Source organism: Alligator sinensis, unplaced genomic scaffold (assembly GCF_000455745.1).
Source record: "Alligator sinensis unplaced genomic scaffold, ASM45574v1 scaffold420_1, whole genome shotgun sequence".
NCBI lineage: Eukaryota > Metazoa > Chordata > Crocodylia > Alligatoridae > Alligator > Alligator sinensis.
Genome location: NW_005842298.1, coordinates 1,243,725 through 1,255,014, shown reverse-complemented (window position 1 = coordinate 1,255,014; position 11,290 = coordinate 1,243,725). Strand labels below are relative to the sequence as shown.

General features: G+C 42.7%; 1 protein-coding gene across 1 annotated transcript in view; it reads right to left on the bottom strand.

Annotated features, from left to right (window-relative positions):
* Positions 1–11,290, bottom strand: part of DNAH5 (dynein axonemal heavy chain 5) — a 291,360-nt gene that overhangs the window by 200,581 nt on the left and 79,489 nt on the right. The window contains exons 9-13 of the mRNA XM_025209635.1: positions 10,557–10,664; positions 9,686–9,808; positions 6,647–6,862; positions 4,724–4,831; positions 3,830–3,915 (exon numbers count right to left, since the gene is read on the bottom strand). Coding sequence (XP_025065420.1) covers positions 3,830–3,915; positions 4,724–4,831; positions 6,647–6,862; positions 9,686–9,808; positions 10,557–10,664 — 641 coding nt within the window. The remainder of the gene's footprint in view (positions 1–3,829; positions 3,916–4,723; positions 4,832–6,646; positions 6,863–9,685; positions 9,809–10,556; positions 10,665–11,290) is intronic.

Here is an 11,290-nt window from a genome sequence, read left to right as displayed (position 1 = left end):
GTGGGGGGGGGGGGGGGGGGGGGTCAGCCCTCACTGGAAGGTGGGGCAGGTGTATTGGAACCTCCCTGAGGTTTGGGGAGGGGGGCTCCAATTCACTGAACCCATCCTCTAGCACTAGCTGGGGAACCCTTAGAATTGGAGCCCCCCCTTACCCTCCAGCAGGGGCTGAAAAAACCCCCAGACTGAACTCCCTCCACTCCTTCCCCCTTCCAATTCTAAGAACAGCTCAAGGCTGGCAGGCAGAAGTTACAAAAATGCTCTGTTTTGAAACAGTCATCTGAGCTTCCATGCAATGAGGGGTCAGATTTTTACTTGATCAGCCATTTTTTTAAGCTGTCTGAAGTTTGGTGACAACTATAAACAGCTTTCTGTGACCACATTGATCAAAATTATCACTTCTATTTGTGCTCACTGGTACAGCAGGGACTTGCACTTCTGCCTGCACCCCAAGTGTCTAAACAAACCTATACCTTTCTCTTTATTACTCTAATAAAAGAGTAAAGAGCAAAGCCAACCACACCTTGTCATGTATCCAAAGATGCATCTCAAGCCAGTCCAGAGAGGCAATACTCCCCCTCTACACAACATTAGTCCAGCCTCAATTGGAATACTGCATCCAGTTCTGGGCACTGCACTTTAAGAAGGCTTGCCTTGAGAGGGTTCAGAGGTGGGCCACCTGCTTTGTTGGAGGGCAACAGGGCAGGCCCTATGAGGAGAGGCCGAGGGACCTGAACCTGTTCAGCCTCAAATGGAGGCTGAGGGGGGACTTGGTGACTGCCTACAAACTCATTAGGGGAGATCAGCAGCAAAATAGGAAGGGTCCTATTCCCCCCAGCAGCACCTGGGGTGATGAGGAGCAATGGCCAGAAGCTGCTGGAAAATAGGCTCAGGTTAGAGATTAGGAGGCACTATTTCACTGTTAGGGTGGCTAGGATCTGGAACCAACTTCCTAGGGAAGTGGTCCTCGCTCCTACCTTGGGCAAATTCAAAAAGAGGTTGGATGAACACCTGCCTGGGGTCATGTGATCCCAGCGTGTGCTCTGGCCAGTGGCGAGGGGGCAGACTAGATGATCTATTTAGGTCCCTTCTGACCCCTAACTACTATGAAACTATGCAACTCTATAAAAGGACATATCCAATAGCAAGATAAAATGTTAAGCAATAATGGTAAAGCAAACTGTCATTGATATGAAGTACAGAGCAGCTCTCCCATACAGAAAAAACAATGATCAGCTGTGCTTACTCTTGATTTTACACCTATACAACAGGGAACCTGTGGCTCCTGTTACCGTGACTGAGAAAATGGAGGCAAACTGAGTTCAGGCAATCAAAATGAGGGCTAGCAATAGAGTTATAGGCAGCCAGAGCTTTTTAAATGAGAAGTGCCCAACATGGTGCTAGTAGCACAATAAGAGTACAACAGGGGAGTAGGGAAGCAGCAAGAGAACTGCAGTGCTAGCTCTGCAACTACAGGTCATCCTGCAGGCTGGTAAGCCAAACACGTTAGCACATGCAAGGGTTCCACATCCCAGAGAAGCAGAGCTTGGGGGGGGGCAGGCAGAGCCCAGAGAGAGGGAGAGGGAGAGACAAGGGCTAGAACCTGAGGAGCCAGACATGGTGTAGTGAATCTAGGCCAGAGAGAGCAGCCAGAGCAGTAGGGGTGGAAGCTGGGAAAGCCAAGGCCACAGCAAGACAATAGAGACCTAAAGTGGCCTGGTGGTATGGGGCAAGGTGCTTACTTGCATGATGACTAGACACAGCTTAGAGTCATGAGCACAACTATAAAGGAGGTACAGGGGCTTTGATCAGCCCTTCAGGTGATGAGCAGCGACACCACCACTAATCAGAAATCTTGCTTGGAGAATGTAACAGACAGGGTGTGCTCCGTTACTCACAGGGGTGTGAGCAGCAGCAAGGCATCCTGCAGCTGGTTGCAACCCCATTTAGGCACAATTGCCTGGCTGGGAACAGGGCCCTAAGCAGCAAGGCCAGCAGTCTGCTACTAGCAGCTAGGAGAACACCACCTGGCTGGAGCTGCTGCTTGTGACATCTTGGAGGTAAACTATGGGGATAGCTGGAGGCTTCTGGTCCTTGAGCATGACACAAAATTACATCCTGCTGGGGCTGGTTAGTGTGGTGGGACTGCCAATGGCAGGGCAGTCTCCAGGAAATGCCACACCTGGGCCTCCCCAGTGAAGGACAAGTATGGGACACCAGAAAGCCTCAGCCCCTGCTGCCCTGCAGGTGACCCCATGGAAGTACACCTTGAAGAACAAAGCAAAGCAAGGGTCCATGCTCACTGTAAGCCCTGAGGCAGTGTCCTGGCCAGGGGAAGGGGCCAGAGACAGCCCAGGCTCACAGTGAGCACTGAGGCATATTAAGGGACCCAAGAGTGAGGATCCAGAGGGGTGGGGCCCTGAGCCTACAGGGAGCTGTGTGTGAAGCTCCTAAGGTGAGGGGATAAAGGGATTGCAGCCCACTGTGGGGCCCAGGATGGTCCGCAGCCAGGCTTAGAGGCTAAGCAAAAGGTAGGGGCTTGGAGCCCTGAATTGGTAGAGGCTGGGAACCTCAAGTGGAACCAGGCTGGGAGGCTGAGGAACAGTAGAGGGCTGGGAGCCCAAGTAATTGAGTGGCCAGGTGTTAGGTCAGACAAGCAGGCCAGGCGTTAGGCTATGGATGCCATCTGCAAGACATGGGACACAATATAGGGAAGGTTGGAGCCATGTATACAAGTCCTTGGTATTAGGGTAAGTAAATGGGTAGTTTCCTGCCATATTGACATCTTCTAATTGATGCTAACTAAGGCATGGTGGGTGAAGTAGGTGGGCAGTTTGCCCAGAGACAAGTGGAAGGGCCAACAATTTGACAGGCCCTGGGACACCCACTTATTACAGGGAGCCCTTATAGATTCATAGATATTGAGGTCTCTTCTGACCCTAACAGATCATCAAGTCTGACCCCCTGCATAGGCAGGGAAGAGTGCTGGGTTCAGATGACCCCAGCCAGATGCCCATCTAACCTCCTCTTGAAGACCCCCAGGGTAGGGGAGAGCACCACCTCCCTTGGGAGCCCATTCCAGATTTTGGCCACTAACTGTGAAGAAGTTCCTAATGTCCTTGTGCAGCCTCCCTTTTCTAAAGGCATAGTAACATCAAGGCATGATAAGGGAGCTGACGGGGAGATTGCCCAAAGGAAGCAGAGAGGACAAGGGCTGAGAGGATGTTCCTGGGGCCACAGCCATCCCTGACATGTGCATCTTGTTACACTATCAAAATAACTGCAAGCAGTCTACAAATTAAACTACAGCAATGGAAATTGCAGCATGCTCAACGTTTATATACGGATAAGTAACTCTCTAATCCCAAGTGAAAAGCTACAATTAATTACACAACATTATGAATAGCAGTTTGGTTTTTTGTTTGTTTGGTATTTTAGTTTTAGAGATAGAAAATGGAGCTGAGTAATGAAGATACCTGTGCATTTCTTCTTTGTCCTATATCTCTACTATATTAATGGATTAAAAAAAAATAAAATACCTTAGCACACAGTTATATATTGCTGGCATAGAAATTAAATAGTTGGTCTAACCAAATGTGAATTTTACTTGTCCACATTTTACAGCTTGCATGCTGTTTGAGTAGATCCTTCAACTGTATTATAGCAGGTATGAAGTTGCACATATTGATTCATACAATATTGAACAAAAAGAAGGGCAGTTTTTACAGCCAAGTTTTTTTTCTCCAATGTACCAGAAGTCACTTAAAGTAAATGGCAAATTACTATAGGCTATTCTAGAACACATGAAGGTGATTTATAATTATCTTTTAACCTTTCAAATTTCTTCAGCATATCCAGAGCTCTTTCAGTGTTTGTAATCTTTTCAAAAGTGATATCCATGAAAGCCTTCAAGTGATTCTGGAGAAGGAAAAAAAAGTTCTATTGAGGATACCACTGTAGAGCATCCCCATCAGATTCACACAGATTTATTAGACAATTGTAGAGCTTTTAAATATTTTAAAGGACCTATAGTTGAACAGTTTTCAAATGTTGTATTAAGAGAAGCAATCTACTTCTGCACTTCCCATTGCAGCTGAAGAACTCAAAGAAGCCTTTCATCTCCAAAATCGTTCACCCGTGTTATTAACTCTTGGTCTGAACGAATACATTTCATTTCATCTCCATGGCAGGAAATGAATCTATTTTTGATCTGATGTAGCTACCCACAATTCTTCATGGCTCCAAAAAGGAAAGGCTTAGCATGCATTTTGTTTGGTTAATTCCAACCCCACCAAAAGCCTTAGTATTAGTTGAAACAAACGCTCTTCCAGAGCAAATGAGAAAACGATCATTTAGAGTCTTGCACTAGAGTAGTATCTACTTTTCCCTGCAGTGGAACAATATACATCTGTTGGTCTGCATACCCCAGGCTGACTTTAATTAGAGGGAGTTAAGCACTGTATCTGTCCCTAACAAAGCAGTTACAATGCTGTCATCATTCCCAAAGGATGTATTTTTTTTTTAAATCAGGACAAGTGACTTTAGTGGATTGAGCACTTCCTAAATTTGTTTCATTGGAGCGATAGTATATAAATCATTTACTTCAAAATATCTGTTGTCTTCCATAATCAATCATGTCCAATACAAATACCTCTCATTTTAGGGAATTCCTCAAGGATTGGCAGTACTCAACTTAAATGGCATGGCACTTAATCACAAAACCTACATGAAGGTCACTGGTCTGTTTGCAGAATTCTTCATAGTCCTCATCAAAATCAGTCTCACGTTGGTCTAAAAAGTTATATGGTTTTCTCTTTATGGTGTCAACAATGCTCTAAATATTTGAGAGGGGAAACAAAAATATCAGAATCAAGTTGCATTAACCAAGCTACCAGCCATGTTTGTCTGCCTGGGATATAGAAATTTTCCAAAGTACAAATGTTAAGCAAACCACCTAATCAAGTTTTGGAAAGGACAGCAAAACAGGAGCCACTCACATTAAATCACTTGCTTCAGGTTATCAGGTTTAAGTTGGAAATTGACAGAAGATACAGAAATACCAACTTAAAAAAAATATTCATTACCTGGCACATTTTCTCAGACAAGTGTGCAACACTACAGTATGAAACATTTTGATACAAAGAGGAAACATGTCAGCAAAAAAGAAACTTAAAGTTCACAGTAATTTTTTTTTTTTTTTTTTTAAACACCCCACACCAGCGGTGTCTAGCACTACCCCCTCTCACTATGCCAGGATTTGGGCCCTGAGCAACTGGCACCACCCCTACCCCCAGGCTTGGGTCCCAGAACTGCCTCTCCCCCATCCCTGTATGCTAGGATCAGGTCCTGGGAGCCTGATGCCATCCCCTCCTAGCCCCCAAAACCAGGATTGGGTCCCCAAGGTGTGGCACTGCTCCCTTAGTCCCGTCAGACCAGAATTGGGCCCTGGGGCCCAGTATCACCTCCACCCTGACCAGGGCCTGGCACTGCTCCCATCTAGCCTTGTATACTGGGGTCAGGCAGCCGATTCAGCATACAGGACCCAGGACTCCCTATGGGTCCAGAAGTTTGATGGTGGAGAAGCAAAGTCACCACTTTCCTGATGTCATATTTCTAGATGTGTGGGGAGCCCTGCAGGCAAACTAACACAGGATCTGGGCTGGACTGGGTCTGACCTGTGGGCCAGGGGCTGAGCACCCCTTATCTAACTTATTATCCAGTTCAGCCTGCTACCCCTTGACCAAGAGGTGGCACCAGCTGCCTTTGACTGCATTAAATGTTAAGCAATGTTAAAATTAGAATGGGCTGTAAGCAGTTGCACACTGAAGATTAAATATTGTTTCTTGCCTGCACAGCTCTGACTTGCCACAAGAGGGCTAGTAAGAAAAGGCACTGCTAGGAGCCAGTACACCTAGGCTGTCCCTGCTTGGGGAAAGGGGTGGGGGGCGGGAGGAGGAGGGAGCTGGGAAGGGTGCATCCTGAGAGTACTGCAGATTGCTCATTTTATGTCCATGGAGCAGACTGAAGTTACCCTAAGGTATGCTAGGTAGCATGGCCCAGGAGTTGACCCTTGCCTGAAGTGGTATTAAAAAAAAAAAAAAAAAACACAACAACTTTGAGACCTTCAAGAGTGCACTTAGCATAAAAGTTAACAAGCTTTAAAATGTGTGAATGTTCACATTTTAAAAGTGTCTTTGGCATGGTGCAAGTGTAATGTGCAATTCCATCCTCAGACTGGCATATAAAACATGAAAGTGTCTTGACTGGTCAAGTAAAAGAATTTTAGTTCTCAGTGCTAGAGATTCCTTTGTAAGAGAATCCAAGGGTGGTGACATGCTATATGCTTACTACTTAGTAAGCTGACTTAAGTACATAGTAAATGTTCAGCCAACATACAACTTTACAATATGGCACATTACTCAAATCCAGGATAAAGTTACCTCTTGAAAAAATTAGACAGTCAACTTATTATGCAAGAAACCAGTACATCTTTCATACCCAATCCTAGAGCAGCTGTTTGCTGTACGGGACTAAAGGCATTAAAACTCATACAACCCATTTTAAAATACATCAATATTCCGTTTTCTTTTTATCTACATTTTTTCTTCTACTTATAGATGTGAAAGTCTGAGATTTGTTTGATATGTACCTCATACTTTGTGGCCATAACTTCCAGTCCTTCTATCTTTGAGTTCCGTAGAACTGAGTAGGTTGTAATGGTAATGAATATATTTGTGATCTTCATGAGACGTCGATGAAAGGTTTCAAATTTTCCGAAAATGTACATCTCACTAAAATCAAATAGTCTTTCAGATGGAGTTTGTTCCAGGTTTTCTTTTGTCTTGTGAAAGCAATGTTGATATTCCTTAAAGCAAATGAAATGGAAGTGACAGATATCTGAACCATCTAGAACAGGGGTGTCAAACTCATCTGGTCCATGAGACTCCTCATGGGCTGAATCTGGACTACAAGGAGCCTTGCAGGTCAGCTCTGAACCCACTTTCAGCAGCAGGACAAGCAGACGTTACTAGCTCCCCTCTCTCTGCCACCAAGAAACATTCCAAACAAAAGCTCTGTATCCCAGATGTCAGCATATGGCCCTGTCCCCATTTGTTCCACCATAAGCTTCATCTTTGACACCCCAATGAAGAACATAAATTATCCAACCATGCAAATACAATTGTCTCAAGAAACAGACATTAGTTTAATTATGGGCACTTCAGGCAGATATAGGTACATTACTTGTCTAAAAAAAAAAAGTTGAAAATATATTTCAGCATTCCTTGCAACTTAGTATTCCCGTTATGTTTACTCATACCTATAATTTTAGCTACAACTAAACAGTCTTATTTCGGTCAGTGGAATCATACAAACTGATTTTATTTAGGAGCAGAAAAATAATTGGAGGTGTAAGAGAAAGAACCCATTTCAACTAGTCAGCTAGGATAAGACTGAAAAAAAAAAAAAAAAAAAAAAAACCAATTGTCCAATTCTAAAGGCAGAAATAATTGAGCTAAAAAGGTCCTAACAGCCAAAGGCAACCACAGAATGCTGGCCCCTTGGGGTACAGAAACTGGTATGAAATGATTGGATACCAAATAATTCTGATTAGCAGTACCAATTCTTAAGAACTAGGTTAAATGAATACCCCTTTGAGAGTTATACTCTAATTCTTGCTGCTCAAATCTTAAGTCTGACTTGTGTGGACAGCACAAACTAAATTGCATTTATAAAAGTATCATCTGTCAAAATTCCTTGGGTGAATTTGATATCTTTTATTAGACCAACCCAAATGGTTGGAGAATAGTTATTAAGCAAGCTTTCGGGTTCAAAAACCCTTCGTCAGGCTAAGGAAGTTTCAGCAGTTGGTGTGTGCTCTTCCTGGATGGAATGAAAAGTAAAGAAGCCAGGGGCTGGGCTGGGGAGTCAGTTGCCAGGCAGATTATAATGTATCAAAAATCCAATGTCCATGATCTCTAGTATCCAGCAGGTTGATGAAATGGAGCTCATAGGCTCGTCTTTGGGAAGTGTTGTGCAAGTTTCCCTTGAGGATCAGGACAGAGATTGGAGAGAGAGTGGCCCTCCTGTGAGAAATGTGCCCCCACCCATAATTGTGCTGATGGCTCTGTTGTGGGGTGTAGTAATAGTGGGGGTGGTGGAGATGTGTTGGCAGGTTTTGTATTTCTTGTCCTGGAACGGTCTGGATCCTTTTGGTGTGTTCTGGGCTTGAGGAAGTTTGCTCTTGGTGATGAGGTTGGCGAGGTTCGGTGCTTGTCTGAAGGCTAGGATGGGTGGCTCTGGGAAGATCTTTTTAAGAATAGGGTCTCTTTCTAATATGGGTTGCAATTTTTTGAGGATTTTCCGTACAGGTTCAAGGGAGGGGTGATACGTCATAACCAGCAGTGTGCGATTTGTGGGTGTTTTTCTTCTGTACTGCAGCAGTTCTTTGCGTGGTATCCAGGTGGCTCTTTCAAACGTGTGATCTACCTCTCTGGAGGAGTGTCCTTGCTGGGTGAAAGCCTTTTTAAGATTGGTGAGGTGGCAATCCTGGGTGTTCTCTTCAGTACAAATGCGGTGGTATCTGAGGGCTTGGCTGTATATCACAGCTTTTTTGGTGTGTCATCTGTCAAAACAGTCCCATTGCTTACATTTTTTGATTACACTAGTGTCTAGTTAAAACCACAGAGTCCCATTTATTTTCAGCACAGTGTCCAATTCTTTTACATACCTATTTGAACTTCTCTTGTCATGGTGAAGATTATCAAGGAGTTTAGCTGTTTAACATTTAAATGTTTTAAACCATTTTTGAAGTATTGAAAAGCCAAGCTCCTCCTAAAAGAGATTAATCCTTTTTCTGACCTCATTGTCTTTAGTTCAGCAGTAGTACTTAAATCACCACTTCTAAAAAAAAAAAACTTTAGCATTGGCTGGAACAATCTGACTTTAAAGCCTACTACTTTGCAGTACGCAATATTTATTCTTTCAGCCATGTAGAGACATAGGTTTAGATGAACACTTGTTCTGAAACTCAATATTTCCACTATAAACCTCATATCTCCAAGTCTTTCAGACGCTGAACTCATTTAGTTTTAAAAAAAAACTTTTAATTTTTGGAAGAGCCCAAATCTTCTCAGGTCCTTCCTTAACAGGACATAGAGTATATATGCACCAAGTAAAATTTTTTATAGTATCATTTTATTTAAAAAAAAAAAAAAAAAATCTACGTCCTTCTTGTTCACAACATGCCCCTTTTTCATTTTAACCCATATACGGTTCTCTAGTTAGCCAATAATTGGGCAGTGGCTCTAAACAAACATTATTCAGCAAGAATTTTCAACTCCTATAGCACTAGAAGTGTACATGTTAGGCACTTAAAGCCGATTTAAGATAGTGAGTCCCATCTTTCTAAAATAAGCCAATTAGATTACTCTTGCATATTACTACTTTGATAACTCACGACAAGCGTTAGGAGTTTTCCTCGTTTAATCTTCGTCATTCCATCCTCTTTTTGATCTGCCAAGTAAACATACTTTATCCTAGATGTCTTCAAATAAAAGCTTTTATATTTTTCGCCAATTACTTTACTGTAGTGTAACTTGGATTCAGCTTTCCATTTAAAAAAAAAAAAAAAACCCACACACACACACACCTTGTTGCACATCTGAATCACACAACACACTGAAGTTACCTGCTTAAGTCGAATAGTTGCTTGAATCTTTTCGACAACTATATCTTGAGGTTGATCCCAGATGGTGACACTATTGTCATTTGTCATGTATGATTTACATGCTGTTATCATCTGATTTGTTACCTAAGAAGAAAGTTATTTCTAGGTTTATAAATAAGCAAGACTGAAAATGCAATCTTTTGTTTTCCATTCACTCAATAGTGGCCAAAAACATGCAAAAAAGGCAACACTTCCAGTCAGGCAAGAAGAAAAGCAGCTTCTCTTCTTGTATCAAACATTGCTGTCATTTCTCAGGAGATGTGGTGCTGGCTAAATCACTAACAAATCAAATCAAATGAAGCCAATTGTCTAGATCCTGAAATGCCCAATGAAGGTTCCAAGTTGCAAGAAAGACTCCATACATTCGAGTCCAAAGCACTAAGTCATGCATTACTGTACTTGTCAAATAATTTATTTTTTCAAATAAGTTCATGGGGGTTTTTTAGTAATAACTGAGTGACAGAAAAAAATATTAAGTTTGCAAATCTGTCAGTATGTTGAAAGCCAAATATACCACTGGTATAAGCAGTTAAATCACCATGAAAGTCAATCTAGTCCAACCCAATTCTACTTGGGATGAGTTCCAACAGACTTTCCAGTTTTCCTCAAAAGAGCTCAGTTTTTGTTCCAACTTAATGTCATGTATATTAGTATCATAGGGGGTGGGAAGAGAGAGACTTAACATCTCAATGTATCCCATATTTGTAGGAAAACTCCTCCCCCAAAAAAAACAAAACATTTCCATGGATGGAGGGCTACTTAACTTTTATTCAAGTAGAAAGAAGAAATCGTATACATATGGTAATAGCAGGAGCCTATCACACACACCTACCTTCACAAACAAAGAGGTTATCTTCTCAGAGGTATTGTAGTAGAGTGAGATGTTATGAATCATTTTTATTGCATTTATGAGTCCTGGAATAGCCTCTACCATGGATTCCTAAGGAAGAAACCACACAAGTCAGAGATTGGTTCACGACTGCCTTTTATCCATCAGAAGGATGAGAAAGGGTTTTAAGAAAAAAAAAGTGTATAAAGGATGAAAGGCAGGAAACACCACTAAGGAGGAGTATGCCCTACTGGTCCACACCTGGAGGGAGCAAACTAGAAAAGCCAAGGCTGCAACTGAACTCCAGCTGGCTACACAAATAAAGAGTCCTTCTTCAGATATGGGGAGTCAAAAGAAAAACAAAGGCAACATTGGACACCTGATAAACCAGCTGGGGCAGCTGACTACCGACACCCAGGAAAAAGCCAATCTGCTTAATAATTACTTTGCGTTGTTTTTTCACCAGCCCAAAGAGACTACCCTGCCTAACAAGATGTAGGATGACAAGGGTGAGGATGAATATATGCAACCATTGGCATTTATTCCTTTCAGGAATATAACCTTGAGGGAGCACCTTGAGAGGTTGAGCCCCCTTAAAAAAAACAAAACAAAACAAAAACAAACAACTAGCTGGTCTGGATAGGTTGCATCCAAGAGTGCTAAAGGAACTGGCAGACATCATAGCGCAGCCACTGGTGAGAATATTCGAGAACTCATGGTGCTCAGGGGAAGTACCT